General features: G+C 35.8%; 1 protein-coding gene across 1 annotated transcript in view; it reads right to left on the bottom strand.

The window, feature by feature from the left end:
- Positions 1 to 210: 210 nt before the first annotated feature.
- Positions 211 to 19,431, bottom strand: part of LOC116164938 (mothers against decapentaplegic homolog 7-like) — a 72,864-nt gene continuing 53,643 nt past the window's right edge. Inside the window, exons 2-4 of the mRNA XM_031479199.1 lie at positions 17,045 to 17,098; positions 6,175 to 6,246; positions 211 to 443 (exon numbers count right to left, since the gene is read on the bottom strand). Of these exons, the coding sequence (XP_031335059.1) occupies positions 400 to 443; positions 6,175 to 6,246; positions 17,045 to 17,098 (170 nt within the window). The 3' untranslated portion in view covers positions 211 to 399. The remainder of the gene's footprint in view (positions 444 to 6,174; positions 6,247 to 17,044; positions 17,099 to 19,431) is intronic.

Genomic DNA, 19,431 nt, shown 5'->3' with positions numbered 1-19,431 from the left:
TTTCTTTACAGCACGATAATAATCCTTATCTTTGACACAGTGTATATGATGACAACAATTACAATGACACTGAATTAATTGTGATGTATTCCCGGTCTTAAAGTTGGTGTAACACTGACCAATAAGAAACAAGGGATGGTTTTGTAAAATCTTCAAGGCTTTAATTTTTTAACCAAGGAAAACATGATAACAGACAACGGCTTATAAACTACCCTATCAGATAACTAACAATATTCCATGAAATGTCAGGGGAAATGTACGAATAATTTTGATTTTTGGAACAACTAACACTATCTTAGCCAAAACTAACCAAAAAACGGACGAATTCATTCATTATAAATTGACTAAATAGGTGCAATTTCCATCAGGTTCGCGACCATCCGGATTGACAGGCAGAGACTACCATTTCCTTTGCAGTTGCAGAGATGTATAAATCAAGACACCTGCAAAACAAAAGAGCTCTAAAACAAGATTAGAAAACGGGCACAAGAAATTGATAATTAATACAGGAGAAAAGGTAAAAATGATAAGTGAGGATTCAAATTATTTGAAACAGCCATTTTTCACCTCCACTGTACAAGTAAAGCAAACGATTACGGCTTTATAAATATATAAACCAACTCCCCAGTGTAATATAAACATCACGTCCTGTGTTAGTTTATAAACAAAAGTTATCAAAAACAACCGCCATCGTGAAACAAGAGGTCACAAGTTGTGATAACCTAATTTGGGACGACGAGAGAATATTAACATCACTACTGGCAAAAAATGATATTTATATTGCCGATATTTCAGGTATAGTACGCCTTTGACTAAAATTGCAATATGTAGGTAGCCAGACGTCGGCTTATGTTTCAGAACTGGCGCCATGTGCGATAAAGACATAAATTCTTTATTTTCAACGCAAGGACGCCGCTATCAGCAGGTGTTGAAGTTCATTTTTTTCAGGGTTTAAGATTCCGCTTCGTCCTCTCTTGTGGCATTTGCATAAATGCAGCAGAAGTAAAAAAAATGCATATTGTTGTCCGCGTCTGAAGGTCTTGCATATTTACTGCATGCATATGTGTAATAATTGGCGCCAAAATAGTCTTATAAACTCATGGCCGACACGATGACGGTTAAAAATAAACATTTATAGAACGTATTGTCTTCTCCAAAACAAACTGGCGCCTGGCGCTTAAACTGTGACGCCGCCTTGAATATGTGACGGTAAACTTTTAATACTTCGCATTCCCATACTCTAGTTCCTTTTTCAAGCTAAATTAGACTTTACAGCTAACAAATTACAAAAGAATTCCAAATTTGCATGCCGAATACTCGCACAATCCTAACGGGACATTTTTTCGCCATTGTTTTAATTGTACGTGCCGAAATGAGCTAAATTTTTGATTAGCTATTGTTACGCTACCGCGTGCCCGCCGCCGTCGCCGACGTGAATTATCCGACGGGTAAATGTCTGATGTCGGGCGCCAGGGTGACAGCCACCATGTCGCACACCTGCCCAAGGCGTTAAAAAGGGCCCCGTTCGTTGCTCGCTATTTGTTTTGTACATTGTCAATATTCAGCACGTAATCTTCGAGGGGAACGATTTTACGTTAAACAATTAATTCGATCGCATTTAGTGGCGCCCGCCTATTTATAATTATAGTAGCTACCTACGCCCTACCTACACAGAACAGATTCGAAATTTGGGTCGACTTTTAGTTGTAGGGCTCCGGGGAAATTCTACCGAATATTTCTTTTATTTTCTACTTCCACACACGTAAGAACTATTGGGACATCTTCAGAACTAGCCAATTTTCTACAAGAAAATGTCGGTTATTTTATATTCCCAACAGTCCATAGTTTTCTTATTAGCGCATTTTCCATAACTCATTCTGGAATGCCACTAACTATCATGGCCATTTTTTCCGTCCGTCTCTTACAGTTTTGAAGATATTTTGGGGCCTATTCTCTAACGCATAACAATGTCGTTACATAGCGGTTATCGTTCGGCAACGACTTTCTCTATTTGCATGACATAGCATATAATAGTGATACCATTGCATAAAAACACTAACTAGCATATTTTGTGATGGTAATATTATAGAGTAGGTATACAATAATTATATTGGTCTCAAATAACATTTTTACACCAAAATGTTAAACATTTAATAACAAACCTTTTTTCTGATTCTGAATAAACAATTTTTAACAACAAGCATCATATTGTTCCATACATCATGGTGCTCGTAAGGAAAAATGCTACTCAATACAGTAAGTACTTTTTTCCCGTACATATAAAAATATGAAGTTGATGATGGATTCTCAAAGCGCCATCTTGTAGAGCTTAAAAAATTTCTACGAGGAAGTTGTTTTCCTTCATTCGCCTAGTGTGTGAAATGTGCACTTATTAAAATTTTCCCCCTGCGGATTACCTCCGGAAAGGGGTAGGGTCCCTAAGTTTTGGGAGGACTTGGTAGATTTTTAGTGCCAAGATAAAGTTTCATGGACATTCACAAACATTTTTTTTTGGTAAAGACTCTCATCTTGACTTTTGCCTTACATTTTTAAAAGCTACCATGCGCAGTACATTTCAAGAACTATGTATAGAACTTTTTGAGGAACGTACAGATTTTTTCCTTATGACCTCCTACTGCCTCACTACAGAATTTACAAAAAATAAGACAAAAACACTAATAAACCGCAAATGTATATTATAGTATCGAACGCATTTCCAAAGTAAAGCTGTCATCACGAGGGGTTGATCACGTGGGAAATACTTGTCACTCACATAGGAAATTTCGAAGAAATAGCTGGGAATTATAGGAAAGGGCGAAATTAGAGGAACTTTAAAGGAAATTAAAAAGATTCTTTTTCTTTCGGCCTTGTGTGGTGTTGAAATGAAGATTTGTAGGGTGAGTAGGCTCAAAGGAAATATTAGACAATTTTTGGGGAAATAGGAAATTTCAAACGACTGAGGACATTGAAGGGAAACATTAGGAAATTTTGAGGTAATAAGAAAAATTTCCGAGGAAATTCCGAGAAAATCTAGAAGAAAACTTAGAGGGAAAGTCTGGTCCCTCGTTTAGGAAATTTCAAGAAAATAGCTGGGAAATATTAGGACGAAATTAGGACATTTTGTAGAAATATTAGAAATTTTTGGGGAAGTAGGAAGCAATTTCAAAGGAATGGGGATATTCTAGCTAAATATTAGGAAATCTTGAGGAAATACGAGGAATTTCCGAAGAAATTCTGAGAAAATGTTTAGGAAATTTCGTAGAGAGAAAATTGACGAAATTAGCACACATTCCGGGGAAATATTAAGAGATTTCGGGGAAATATGAGGTAATTTCAAAGTAATGAGGAAATTGTAGGGAAATATAAGGAATTTTCAGGAAATAAGATGAAAATCTTGAGGAAATTCTGGAGAAACCTAGAGCAAATTCTAAGGAAATAGGTACTTAACGTTACTCACTTCACGTTAATTCGGAGATATTTTATGTAAATTTGGGGAAATTTAGGGCAAGGCTAGAAATTAAGGGAAATGGCAATTTTTAAAAAACGTAGGAAACCTTTGTCCCCTAAAATAAGTCGTGTCAGTCATCATGTAACAGTGACCAATTCCAACCTTTTTTTACATACAACACCCTATTAATTAACCTTTTGGATTCGTTAAAATATTCTAGACATATTTCGTACTATATTCCTTCAATTGTTGCGGAAATACTGTTTTCATGTTTGGGGCAGAAATTAACTTAAAAAAAAAAAATTATGCAGTTAATGAAGTATAATACTAGCTACTGTCCAGCTAGCACACAACAATTTGCTAAAGCCAGGGAAATAAATATTGAGTTTGTTTTAGCGGACTTCTTTTTTTTGTATGTTAATTTTTGCAATATAACACGACTTCCTCGACTATTTCAATAGGTGCAGTGTGTCCCATTTTCGACACAACGTAATTGTTAGAGCTATCAAAAAAGGAATATAAACGTTACGTGTTGGGTCAAAATGGTAAAATTTTCTAATCTATCGATATTATATTTTTTGGAATTTGTTCATATTATATTAGAAGAAAGAATTTTGTGTAGGTAAAATTATATAGTGTTCCAAAAAATATGAGGTTAGGTCTATAACTTTTTTACCTCACCCCGTATACTTATTTTGAAAACGGAAAATTATTATAATAAACATCATCAAAAAATAATCATGTGATTTAAAAAAATTCAAAAAATTAAAAAACAGATTTTAAATTTTTTTAATTTGTTTAATCTTTTTTGAATCAATATTGAATTTTTTAATTTGTTAGTGTTATATTTTGAGGAGATAATTTAATATACTGTCTGTAGATTAAAATATACAGGGTGTTCCATTAAAAAAATGAGGTTAGGTAGGATTATAACTTTTTTGGCTGATCCCGTATACTAATTTTGAAAACGCCAAATTCATAATAGGTAATAATAGAGATAATAACATAATAATATCATTATAAAGAATCTTTTACGATAAACATGTTTCTGTATTTCTTTTAACTAAGAAAATAGACGGTCATTGTGAAATTGCCATTTTTTTATTTTCCTCCGTATCTGTTAAACTTAAACGAGCGAATATTTTCAAATTTTGATTTTACCATTTTAAGTTTGACCCAAAAAGAGCGCATGACGTCTACATTACTTTTTTGATAGCACTACAAATAATGGAGACATCCTGTACATAAAATATGTCTATAATGTATTTAAATTCCGAGAAAATTCTGAGAAAATCTAGAGGAAATTTTAAGGAAATAAATGGTATCTTCTGTAGGGAAGTAACCGGAAGTAACGTTAGTCATCGGAGAAATTTTGTGTTAATTTGGATAAATTTAAGACACTGCTAGAAATGTTGGGAAATTAAGTGAAATGGTGTAAATGTTTAGGCAATGAAGGAAATCTTCGTCCCCTAAAATGAGCGGTGACCAAACCCTGAGGGATTAATCACGAGGGAAATTCTTGTCCCTCGTACAGGAAATTTCCAGGAAATATCTGGGAAATATGTAAGAAAATGGACGAAATTAGAGGAAATTTTGGGAAATGCGATGCTAAGAAAATGTACATGAAATTTTAAGGAAATAAAAGGTTTCTAAAGGGCAGTAAACGAAGAAATTTGGGAAACTTAAGGCAGTATTAGAAATATGTTGGGGAAATGGTGGTAATTTTTAGGTAATGAAGGTAATCTTTGTCCCCTAAAATAAGTTGTAACCAACCCCCAGTGTCATCATCAGCGAACAAGTTGCGCGGAAACTAAATTCAAAATATTACAAAACCTAGCAATTTTGTCAAAATGCATAAAAATGTATTCATTCTATTGCTGTGGTCGAGTTAGAATAATAAATTTCCATCGGCGAGATGGAGTTGCAATCACTCTCAGGGTGAAAGCCCTCTTTGATATAATATAGATATGATCCTTTAGGCTATTCCCTACCTACTGTCAAAATTTCCTGGTCTAAGTAGCGAACTGAGATTCAGCTGATAGCTGTGCTTTTGAATTTTACATTGAAAGTTCCTTTCATTAGAATGAGGTTCGTTTTACTGTTACCAAAACCAAAATTGGCGAGGATCAGTACCGGAAATTTTACTTTGTGTCGACCGTGAGGTAAAAACGTGATGGAATAATACTCATCCCATCGCATTATAAACGATTGCATCATTGTTCTGGCAAAATGCAATGTCTAGGTAATTGTTTTAATTCTGCAAAACCATGCACCAAGTTGACATTGGAACGACGAACATCATGATGTGGCGTACCAATGTTTTCCAAGTGAAATCTATTGGGAAAAAATGATCCCATTTAAATTACGAATTCCTAATCCGAAAATCCCTTGGGGCCTGTATCTGTATGAGAAGTGTTGGTCACCTTGAACGGAGGCTTGTCTAAAGAGAGCGGGCACACTATGATGTCATGCTATTTGTAAAGAATTTCCTATATGTTTACTTTCTTATTTTTTACCAGATTCGATACTGAAAGGTTTTTCCTGGCGATAATAATCAATAAATCGCCACTGTGCAGATTATTATGTAAGTCGATGATCGACTTTAATTTGCAATTCCACAAGTTCTCGTACACATCCTTCTATTTATATTCCGCGATCATTATCATTGACAAAGTTGCTGTTATTTTTTATAGTTTTGACTATAAAATGAAAAGAAATGTACATACCTTCGCCATCAGTGGTGAGTGACCCTGGAAATGTATCTCGGCATACTAAAGGAACCTCACTTGGCGCTCGATCTGTAAACAGAAGAGTTTTAAAAATTAATAATAGACGAGGCCGGAACATTAATTTAGGCATCCTAAAAATAGACTGATCAAAATACCGATAGCAAAATTGTTTATTGCATAGGCTACAGGAGCGAGGCCCGATAATTGTTCCCATAACTTTTCGGCGAGAGCCAAAAATTTTCAGGACGAAGACAAACGTCGCGCCATTGGCGACGCCTGTACGCAATTCGCCGACTTTTTGAACATTCCTTCGCTAATAGATTTTATATTTTTTAAACAAGCCGCAAATTTATGACAGTTGACCAATAGACTGCCTCAATAACGAGCGCATTCCTAAAATGCTGACGACAGGTTAGAGAAACGCCGACGCGACGCGACGATGTCGACGGCACCTATAGCGCCGGGTTTCCCCTCCGATCCCGCGTCGCTGTTACCCCATTTACTAATACTATTAATTCACAACAAAACCGGGCCTCTAATATGTGAATACTGCATTGATTTATTGCTCTGGTCATTTCCAACTGGATCATACCTATATCCACGGGAACCCCGCCACCGCCCTGTGATGGTGCTCTAGAAAGAAAAAGGTCACTTTCATTTTCTTAGGGGCCTGTGTGATCGTTTTGCAAACAGTTTGCAATATCTTACAGGCACCCTGGTTTCTCCACGTTAGGAAACGTATAGACACAGAATCAATTGCTGGAATGGTGGCACACCGCTAGTATGGTTCTTCTTCGAGCAAGCATGTTAAAATTAATAGAGACGAAAGTTCTTAGGCCGTACATCAGAGAAAAAATTCTCTAAATTGTTAAATATTCCTGTTGGCCTTCGGATGATCATCTAAAAATAGGATACTCTCATCCAAAATCAATCAAAAATTTAACAAAACTACGTAAGATTTAACGGGCGATATAAAATTTAGCGAAAGAAAATAAAATTAAGTAAGTAATTTACTTGGTAATAATTTTGACTAAGAGAGGAAAGAGAATAAAGTCGGTCTCGGTTACAAATTGTCTATAAATGAAGTTAGCCTTGATGGGCGCCGTGCCCGAGAGACACGTGTGAATGAGTAAATGAAATTAACAATAAGATTCTGAGGCATCGTCTCGTTGCCTTCCGCATAATTAGCATACTCTCAACGGGGTTGGTACGAAAAAAAAGTATTGAATGAGACCGGCAACGAATGCCCTTTTTAGTGGCGTCAGTATATGGCGCCTGTCGCAGAAGGGGTCTGTTCAACACCTGATGGTTGTCGGCAAGGGATGATGATCTCAGGGGGAATTTCATTCAGCTTTCCTTTTGTTGTGTTAATCACGGTAGTCCCGAATACTTTTCGGGGGTTGGAAACATATGGCGGTCAATGAAAGCGGTAATGGTTTTATTATGGCGCTTATTATCTGGCGTCGACGCTTGAAATTGGTACAGCGCCAACGGAACGAATTACGATTTTTAAAAATCGAATTCAATAGAAAATGTTATTTACGTGAGGTAGTAAATAATGTAAATTAGATGCATTGTTGCCTTTGTCACATTTGGAATTTTAATATCGGAATCGAACAAAAGAAACGCCGAAAAGCTACTACGGGTCGTCTTTAATCGTAGCCATCTAAGGGGTTAGACGTCTAAATTAATAGTTCCATGAACTTTGAAATTCTTACGCAACAACCCGTTTATACCAGAATACCTACTAATGGTACTGTTAAAGAAACCACCCACGATATGCCAAGTTTCGTAACCGTTGTTTTGGTTTGAAAAGTGTCTTTTTTTGTGACTCGCTACGTGCTATTTTTTACACGCCTTTATAGAAACAAAGATCTCGATCTTAAAAACAATGAAGATGCATCCCCTAAACAATTCGAAACTTTCCAAATGGAACACAATCAGTTTAATCATTTACTTCGCAGGTAAAAACGAGCACAAAAGTTTTGAGTTTTCAAATCGTATTATCCGTAAAAATTAGTTACATATCTCTTCATTTGTTCTCCGATTGTTGTAGTATTCTCTGATAGTATTCGCGTTTCCTTGGCGAAATGCCAGCAAAAGATATAGATCAAGAGATTTTTTAATAAAACACTGAATAAAAGAATCAATGACTAATTTAAGCAGGGTGTCCGAACTAAGATTTACACAAGCATTTTTGCCTAGAAAAGATATCAGTTTCAGGGAATGATTTATTGGGGTTTAACCGCATCTGCATAAGAGATGAATTGGAGTGTAGCGGTCATTCCTTTTACGAGTTGTGGTAAACTTTGTGACTACCAGTTTCGTAATCTTATATTTGACAGTCACTTAATTAAATTATATACAGTGTGTCCCATTTATTTTGTGGCAGTCAATTATTGCGGGAATATCAAAAAATGATATATATAAAAATATTCCCCATTTAAAGATGCAATTAAGACTCAAGCGTCGGGCAACTTAATTTTTTCACATAGAAAGCTACACTTTTTATTGCATTATGCATATTCTTATTCTAGGTCGGAAAATAATAAACTTTTCTAAGAAACACCGTTCTTTTAAGACACTCTTCTAATCTTATTGCAATCCTAATCAGACGTAAATAGAATTTTTTTTCAATTCAGTATACTAAGGAATTGAATTACGAGAAAACGATGAATAAAACATTGAAGGTTGTGTGATCTAGTTTTAAACCTTTTTGGTACTTCCAGTGGCGTAACTTCATTTTAGAGGCCCGTCTACAAAAATATTTGGGGGCCCTTTCCTTATATCAGCAATTTTTAATCGATGTTAATCTGTATATGAAGAAAATAGTGCTGATTTTGCATTTTGTAATTCATTGGTTCACAGGTCCATTGTAAAATTTAGCGTCACTGCTTTCTGCGTTTAGTAAAAGTCCAGTTGATTTTTAATCGTCAAGCTTTGTGTAATATTTGTGCCATAACAAAAGGTAATACTGTACTTCATTTTAATTGTAATTGTTAATTTTATTGTGACTTGTATTGACTTCAGCTATTTGTAACTAGGAGTAGGTAACCCTTGAATTTGCTTATTATCTAATTGTTTCACTTTAAATGTTATTCATATTTTGATTTGTTTAATATTGGCCAGTTCCTTCGATGTGTAAACTCGTTTAGTTTGATTAGCGACTTCAATTGTTTGTGTATGAATCTGCCTTTGTTTAATGTCTTTAACTGTTTCGTTCGTGCAGAGGTAAATGCTGGAGTGTTAAAATTACTTCGCGGAATTCATCTCGAAATACAACTAAGGTTACCGTATCCAGGACCTCCAGATACCTTCTGGATTGGAGAAGGTCCCGCTAATTATCAAAGTATTTCATTTACTGTATGTAAAAAATTTGGGAATGTAAATGTGCGCTTTACTTAAATTGAATCATTTCCAATAAGCATAGCATGTGCACGTCTGTACAGGGTGGTTACGAAGTAATGGGACAAGACTTTCTGGTTGAAACGTTACGAGATATGAATTTCAAGTTTGGAGGACTTCAATGAGACACTGTTATGCATGTTTTGGAATGAAAAGAAAATTCTTCATTACCCAATTTTGAGGGCTGTCGCCATTTTGAATTTTTTTTAAGACAACCGTGGTCATGCGACATTGCGACACATGATTGGAAAGCGTTTTGTTTTCCCGTTCGAGTGATTGGATTTGTTTGGAAAAATGGAAAAAATGTAAATGGCCCATTAACAAAATTGAAGATGGCGGCCGCCCTCAAAATTCGGGTTTCGAATGAGTCTAAGAAGTATAGTGTGTGTTAGGGTACCAAAAACTCAACCAAAAGCAACTACCTATAATCATTATTAAACGACTAGGGGACGACAGCTATTTTTTTGCTCCTTAAGGGGGGCGAGGTTCAAAAACCTTGCTTGTGATGGGTAGCAGACACCTCCAGATGGATCCATCTTAATGTTAATCCAAACATTGTTTTGGGTTTGATACCGATGGGATATGTTTTTAATAATTCTCCAGAGGGACCATGAAACACCGTTTCCCTTAGGAGATAACCCCTCTCCCATAGTTGATCGTAGGTTTATGTGGTAAGTTGTCACTTCAAAAAGGTCCTTGACCACTAACCGCTAAAAAATTCTTATTTCACCATATAATTGTCCCACCATTGCCATAATCTCTGGGCAGAGGTGTTCCTGTCAAACACTATCCCTTCGATAATCCCATGGCAAAACCATAGCGTAAAGAACATGGCAAGACAGAATCATGTTGGTTTCACCAAAATTTGATTGCTCTTAATTAACCCAAATTAGACTAACTGAACGAAAGTGTTTGACTTTCATTTCAATAAATTAAATGGCCTAGTCAAAGCGTCCTCCCTAGAAAAATCGAAACAAATCACAAGTGATGAATGTTTATAGCTCGTCATAATTATCGTCGGCATTATAAAATCTGATACCATCACCCATTATACATTTTATTTTTTCCTAAATTGCTTTCTCTTATTACCAACAGCCCACAACAAACAACTCTTACGGTAAAAGGAGTGACAAATTTGGTTGCGTTATTTATTGCAAAACCAGTCGCGTTACAATCCGACAGGTGCCTGTGGGGTTGTAGGTCAAAAATCTCCTATTGAATGAATTTCTTAATAGTCAGGGTCGGCCAAGATCATTGTTTTCGTAAGCGTTTTGAACCGTTTAACGCGTTCGAAACCGCACCTTAACTACTACCATGTACGATTGTGAATGTACCACCTTCTTGTGTCGATTGTGGGATGATGATGGTAGTTGTTCCACGACACTTTCATTATGTGTAGGTTTACGAGTTCATTCTTAAACAAATGTTATTTACAATCGAAAATCTAACAAGTTACGAAAATTTATTGTCAGACCGTTACAGCATCAGAATAGGACACTTGTTGCACGTTGAATAGTAGATCTGATTTCCTACACGTTCTTGCGTAACGCGTCTCTTCTTTTCATTTATTGCTATAATATACGTCTTGTTAATAGTAGCTTCAATTTCCTTTAATCAGATTCGGGAAAAGTGAGCTTCTATCTTAATTGCTTTTTCGGACTATTTCAAAATGGGTAGCTGTGATAATATATTAGTTTTTCTCGAGGTGTATCTTGATAAAAATGCACTGTATTTGAGAATATGGGCTGGTAAAACATAATATTTATAGACCAAAAAGCGTTATTTTAAAGATCACACACAACATGTTAAACAGGGTGGTCATTTGAAACTTCCCACCACGAATTTATTGAAAACCACTGAAAAAAAGGAAAAAACGCCAAGACACGTCAAAAGATTTGTCATGGGAGACAACCACAAACTACTTCAACCCCTTTCTCCCTCTGCCCCCCAGGGTCACTTCCTTAAAAGTTTCAAATAAAAGTGGTCTGGAGTAATAGCTTGTTCGAAAGGTCTTTTAAAGTACTTTATGACGTCTGATTTTTTAAATCGGTCGATTCGTTTTCGAGAAAATTTGAAAAATCTTTATTTAATTTATTTAATATCAATTAGAAAACAAAAACAAATGAAAATATCAGTTTTTATTTCAAGAAGTGTTCCAACTATTCTGTTACCTGTTTTTGGCCAAACAATGATATTAGGAGATGTTCAAATTCGTGACGGACATTTTCAAAAACATGGCAGTTTTCGATAATGCGTTGACAAAGTTTATCCAAACTTTCAGGCTGGGGATGGGGAGTAAACACAATAGATTTCAAGTGGCCCCATATAGTTGAACACTTATTGAAATAAAAAGTGATAATTTCGTTTGTTTTTGTTTTCTATTTCAACAAATTAAGATAGGTTGATAAAATAAGTTAAATAAAGATTTTTGTAATATTCGCGTAAACGAATCGACCAAATTTAAAAAATCAAAAGGACTTCGAAAGACCTTTCAAAGAAGCTATTACTTGATACCACTTGTCATTTACAATTTTTAATGGAATGACCCTGAGGGCAGAGGGTGAAAGGGGGTGAAGTAGTTTTTGGTTAAAAAGTTGTCCCCTTTGACAAACCTTTTGACGTGTCTCGGCGTTTTTTCCTTTAATCAGTGGTTTTCGATAAATCCGTGGTGGGAGGTTTCCAAATGAACACCATGTATACCAAAATTTCATGTGTAAGTCCACCAGACATCATTAGAAACCCACGGATCGCCCTTGAATATCCTCACATTTCCATAGATATCCTCGTGATTATCCTCAGACAGATTCTCTACAGATGTCGAAACTGCATTGGAAAATTTGCAATAACTATTGATACCGAGACGTTCATTGGAAATTCTTAAGCAATTTGTTGGAGCACCTACCTTACCATTCCAAAATTTGGAAAATACACTGGAGATCAAGCTGCAGGTTCTCTGTTGTTTGAAGGTAAATTTTAAGCGGGTTTCACAAAATGGGGCAACTTTACCCTCATTTAACCTACACTGTATCTCTCACCGGTACGGAGATCCCAATGGTGAGCCACGAACTTGAACCCTCGCTTGAACCACACCCTGTACATACAGGGTCTAATAATTAAGTGTCAAAAAAGTGGTTGGCAGAGGGAAATAAAAAGGATTTTTTAAATAGCAGAAATGTCTAAAATGTTTCATATGGGAGATGCACCTCCAAACGTTTCACAATTTGCATTGGTTCTACAATTTTTTTGTTCGAAGATATGCTCAACTTGCCAAAAAGTGGTCGCAAATGCGTAAATCGAATGTAGACTCAAGGCAGGTTTTTAAAATCCCGTTCCTGTTGCGGTGGGAATTTCGGAAAGTATTTCACTAAATCAGAAACCTTCGCGGGCATACGTCCAACCATTCTATAAAGTTTCATTGCATTCGGATGAACGCTCACAGTAAAATAAAGAGACATGAACACAGATAAATATTCATTTTTATTTATATAGATAGGAGTCCTGTGTCAACGATCATTAGTCTGGGGAAATGTAAAAATGCTAAATAATATACAGTGTGTCCCAGATCGCGTGGGATTGCATGGGTAACTTTCTTATTATTAAAGATAGCGAAGTGGTTAAATGGACAATGTTTTGCAGTTTTAGATCCTTATTTAAACTTTCCTTTTGGAAATTCAAAATGTCGAATAAGTTCGACGTAAATTCAAAAAAACTAAAATTGGTCATCTCCTTTAATGCCTTATATCATCGGAATTATAAGAGATATAAAAAAAAGTTTTATATAACAGTTACTGTCTTTGATAGGCTTCATTTAGAATTGATGTTAAACACAAATTCAAGATGGATACTTTTCAGGAACATTTACCAACTTTCTAAAGTAAAATAGGCGCCATATTGGATTTTTAGATTATTTGATAGATTTTTTAATTCTTTCTTCAACGAGCTATCATATCATAAGATTGAAAATAAGATACCAGTTATACCAACGTTTTTTTTTTATTTTACCTAATCATGTAGGCTGTGATGAATTAAAAAAAAATCTATTCCAGGCAACAAAACAATGAAAATAATTATATCAGATGTTTAAAATATCAGAGGCCCACTCATGGGAGGGGGTTTGAGCGTTACAACTTCCTCCAAAATTTTATGTAAGTAGGACTAGAAAAATTTTGACTTTTAAAACGTTACTTATTGACTATCCTATTATGCATACCTACTTACATACCTATAAAATGGTGGATGGTGGTATAACTACAAACTATCCCCCGAAAAAAATGTCATGCCATTATCCAGTTAAACACATTTCAAGACACTTCGCATCTGAACAATGCGAGGTATGTTGTCTTATTACGCAGAATATTGTTAAGGCTTTAGGTTCCTCGCACTCTGCTTATAGTTTTCTTATTGTATCTCATCATTATTTCTTTTGGATTACCTTTTACGTTTGACCTACTTGGATATTTACGCATTACGTATTTGAGACTTGTTCCTGGGTTATATTACGAAACCGTGAAGCACATTACATTGTATATCGCCCCGTTATACCTGACGCTACACACTTTGTTTTTGTACCGAAAATTATTGATTAGATCAATAGAAATTTAGTTATTGGTGCATCCTAAAGTATTTTTCTTGAATTTATCGTTATCCTACTTGATATTGTACGAGCTACCCGTGGTTGAACAAAATTTTGCTGTTGCTAGTCTAAGGTAATTCGAATTATTGATTCTTTTACGTATTCAATACAGGTTTAGTATACGATTAGCTTCCCGTGTCAGACGTTAGCATTGCTATTACACAATATCTTATGTGCAGCGCGATTCACTAACCTTTTTATTTGTTTGTGTGTATGTGCTGTTTTCTGTTACAGAAAAGGCTGAACGCGCCCTTCTGAACTCAAAAGGTCGCGACCCGAGGTTCAAAGATAAATTTTTTTGTTATTTTCGTCCATTCCCTGATTAACGTTTGATTACATATTGGTTTTCGATACAATCGACAATTATTACAATTATTATAGTTCCGTTGTTTCAGCAGAAGCTTGGTTTGATATTAATATTGTCTTTGACTATGTACAAGGGGACCCTTGTTACTAAAAATTATAGCAGGTCTACGAGTATATATTACAGTGACCTATTTGTAATATTATTGAGATCATTTGATGTTCTATTCCTATCGAATATTTTATTCCTTTAGCTTAGTGAGACCAGAACAAGGATATCTTTATAGTATGTCTTGTTTCCTCCTTCTGGTAAGTATTCTCTCCTCTCTTTTGGCATTTACTGAAGACTAAGTGGTGCTTATCCGGATTACTATTACTCCTTCCCCTTTTTGCTTTATCTTTGTTTGTGAGAATGAAAGAATGAAAAAAAGCAAAGATATCGAAATCAAAATTTCAAGCCATGCTAATCGACATCAATAAAGGCATCGTGGTGACTGATGGGTTCCAGAGGGTCAAACTGTATACCAAACTGGCCTTTTGAAAGTGTTGGCAACACTGCGTAAGAAACAGCCGGAGTTGTGGAAAAAGAAGGCGTGGATGTTGCACCAGGACAACGCCCCTGCCCATAATGCGCTGTCTGTGAAGTGTTATTTAGCCGCTAGAGGCACTAAAGTACTCGAACACGCGCCTTACTCGCCTGACTTTTTCCTGTTTCCAAAGATCAAGTTGTCGTAAAAGTGAAAAGGTACTGTGTTCGAGTCGATGAAAGAGGTGAAGCGAAAATCTGCGGAGCTGATAAATGCTCTTACAAAAAAGACTTCCAGCATTGCTTTGAGCAGTGGAAAAAATGAATGAAGCGGTGTGTAGCAAGGGGAGGGGAGCACTCGATTATAGAATAATTTAAAAAATATAACTCTTTTTCATGAGCAGTCTCGTTATTTAATCCTTTACCTCGTCTGTATTGTTAGTGTTAGAGTATCTATCTTTTCCAATTCCTGTTATCAAAATCATAAAACTTTTTTGATATCGCTGATGAAACACCAAGGCACTTTATGCAGCCTACAAATCCTAGGAATTGTTTATTTCTCTGCATGATTTGGTGAAGTTAGTATCTACTTTCTTTCCCTATTTACATCCAGTCACATTGGTTTGAGGCTTTAGCCTGAAACTGACTCCATAAAAAAATGAGATCAAGTTCCAAAATTTGTCAGGCCGAATGAATTTTTTTGGAATCACAAGGGTTTGCCTATTAATTATGATTCCATTCAGAAATGTATCAATTGTGAGTGATGAAAACTAGATAAAAAATGGTATACATCGTCACGTCCACGGCAAGGACAGATCAATTTTTGTGCATTTTTTTTCATTTATTAGTCACTAAAGGTTAATCACATCAAATTGATTGTTTATTTAACTTCTTTACTATTTGTGCTATTAACATAACTGTAAACCGAAAAGTGTGATGAATACTTTGCGCACACAACTTATTTTCCCACGTGCCACAAAAAACGATAATCTTCAATGGCCACAACAAGGTCGTAGAATTACCTTCCTTCCGTCTTAATTGACGAAACATGGAGATTACCGACCTTAAAAAATTACTTCCTGGCGCCTGCAATATATTTACACTTCCAATTTTGAAGTACGTATTTCCGGGGAGATTAAAGCTTCCTTTGTTTAAAGCTTCTATTATCTAACCGAAACGGTTACGGTACACGATTTATGATTAACTAATTAACGATGCTATTGTGAACGATTGGAAAAACGAAAACTACAGATAAAACGTGGGAAATAAATAAACGCGGAAGAGGTTTACCACTTCACGAACTGCAATCAACATTGTTCTGTGTGTTCAATTTAATTGGCAGTTCCGTTATAGAAGTCTTACAATTGTGGAAAACACCTACAAAAATCCCTTATTTTTATTTATGTCGCTCTCAGCGAAATCTCAAACCACATCAGTGAAATCCGAGAAAATGGTATGTAACTAATGCGACCTTGGTATGTTTGCTTGAACGCATTTTATAATCGTCTCGGTCGCGATAATGCAAATAGGTAATGATTATTTATTTAAGCAAAGATTTGGGACCACATCATGTCAAAATATTTACTTTAATGGCGACGCCGAATTTTGTTTGAGCTTTGTGGCAAATATTTGAGATGTAGGAATGCCATAGCTGTAAATGGAACAAAGGTTTTGAGTTGCATGTGCTCAGTAAAGCAATTTGACCAAATCCACGGAAGTGTATGGGACTGTGGCACGATAGTTCAACGCCAATTCAATTAACTGACAAGTTTTTAAATTTTAAGGGTTTTAACAAACGTGCTATTTTCCGATAAGGTCTAGATTCTCTTGTTTGAAAGTAACCAAATTGTCCCTTTTCGCTTTAATTGCACTCATGAACGAAGAGATGTTAAAAAAGACATAAATTACGTCTATGTTTACCATTTTCGGATCGGGTGAAGCGAATTAATGGGCCAATTAAAAAAATATATTCAACAGTATAATTGGCGCAATAAACTTACCTTCAGGTTTTAATCTTTCCATAGCGAAACGTGTGTAAGGAGGTGGAGGCGAATCTGAAACAGAAAAGAAAATTTTTTATTTTGACATTTCCAGCATATTTATTAATTATGATCATTAGTCTCCGTCTGCGTTTTTCAACTAAAATTCGGCCACCGATAGCAAGGAAACGAATGCGACATTGTAGCAGAAGTTTATATTCACGTGACACACACGTGTGGGAATTACTTTAAAATTTTTAGAAACATACTTGTGAACTAGACATAACATTTTAGGAAAAATTTCAACATCTGTGTAGATCGAGTAGCGTATTTGGCGCCAAATCAGGTCAATAAGAACGAAAAAGTGCCAGAAAAGTCAAGCAATTCACCTACTGCACACCTAACGAAAGTAAAGTTTCGGTAGATAAAGGGGTTCCGCAAGGATTTATACTAGGTCCAGTTTTATACACGACCGAAGAACAATTAACGAAACCAAAGCGAGTAAATTCGAAATTAGATGATAAATTAAATAATAGGAGGCAGCTAATAATAACTCACAAGTCACAAGTTTATTAACAAAAACTAGTGGCATCAAATTACAACGAGCAAGAGCAATTAAATAATCGAGAAATGTTACAATGCAAACATATTCCATGAAATCGAGTATTCGGAATGTTATAATTTTAAAACAGATTCACTCGAATTAATCTAACAGTTAAATTGCGCAATTAATTGTATATGAACTACTGATCTTGCTTATCGCATTTTTAGTTAGTTAATCAATAGACTTTTGTTCCAGTCTATTGTAAGCGTAACGTCGCGATATCAATTTTCTAAAATTTTATATGCAGATGTGTCAGCGTAAAAGGTACAGATGTGTCTAAAAGGCGATAAATAAATCATAAATTGAATAATATGCTATAAAATCTGTGTGTATGTAATTAAAGAGGATTAATGACATGTAATCACACGTGTAAAAGTGTAAATTAAATGCGTGTATCATCGCCAAAGAGGGAAAGTGGTACTTAATTACATTCCGTAATTATTTTAAAGGCGAACGCAATTGACATAATAAACCGTGTGCCGTTTTCCTTTTTTTTTCAGCTTACCTACTCATTTATATAACACCCCTGATTCGCTGAGCGGCTTTCTTGGAAAAAATGTTTCGGGGTAGCAGGATTATGGGTAAATTGGAAAATTTTGAAAAACCCAACAAGTGGTGGAAAATACAAAAATCGAGCCAACTTGATAGATACGAATCTTGTAGACATTTTTTAGCACTCTTTCGAGTTGATTCTACATAAATCGTACCACAGGTGAAATTAAAAATTAGAAATTATTTCAAATATTCATATAGGGTGCAATTGTAACCTCAATAAAATTTATAAATTGAGTTTCCCTTTGACCATACCTTCAAATGTAGGGTGCTGATTTCGAAGAAAGTTATATTTCGGGCGTATCTCACGGTACGAAGCGTCATACAATACAATTGACCCCCCCCCCCCCCTAAGCCCTACAAAATGAAGCATTTTTTTTGCGAAAAAGTTTGACTTTTTTTAAAATTAAGGTTAAATATCTGAATCGACTCTGCAATCACTATTAGTCCAGGCTATATAATATTTTTGTATGAAAAAAATTACTTACCGGGCTAAACCGGGTTTTTCAGGCAGGTGGAATGAATAGAAATTGGGAAAAAATAATTAAAACAGCTGAATTTTTCCGCGGGTGAAATCACGGGGGTTGAAATGGGTGGAAAGTGGTATTTTGCAAATTGTTCCAATCGCTCTAGTGAGTATGCTCTTCAGACGCGCCGCATCAATATACAGTACCATGAAAAATAAATCCAGGGAGAAAGGCGGTAGTTGGTAGAAAACACTTGCTTTCGTTGAGATTTTTAATTAGAGTAGCATGAAAGGTAAAACTAATGTACCCCCCTCCCCCCCTGGTCTCATGCGGAATACAGTTATAGTTTGTAGAAACTAATTTCTTTCGATGAGACCTTTTATTAAAATACATGACGGGTACAACGTATTCCGCCTCCACCCCCGCGCCCATAAAAGCATGCGTATAAAAAATCTGAGACCAATTAGTTGTCGCACGTTTCACTTTCAGAAACAGCATCTCGAGAAATAATTCAGGGGGGTGACTCACCTTAAGATAACAAAGTTTGGAGGATGTCTGAGACCCCTTCAAGGTAGAAGCTACCTATTGCAAAAAAAATCCAAGCATCTAGGACCATTCCCCCTCGAATTCCCCTAAAAGTAGTTCAAAACCGCAGAAGTACGGACGGACGGACAAAACGCAAACAATATCACATTTTTTAAATTCTACGCCCCCCCCCCCTACGCCAAAGAAGGGTTCTATTTAAAAAACGCACCGCTCCGCGATACCGCAACGCTAAAGCTGAC

This window comes from Photinus pyralis, unplaced genomic scaffold (assembly GCF_008802855.1).
Source record: "Photinus pyralis isolate 1611_PpyrPB1 unplaced genomic scaffold, Ppyr1.3 Ppyr1.4_LG2, whole genome shotgun sequence".
NCBI lineage: Eukaryota > Metazoa > Arthropoda > Insecta > Coleoptera > Lampyridae > Photinus > Photinus pyralis.
This window is presented reverse-complemented; position numbering and strand designations above follow the sequence as displayed.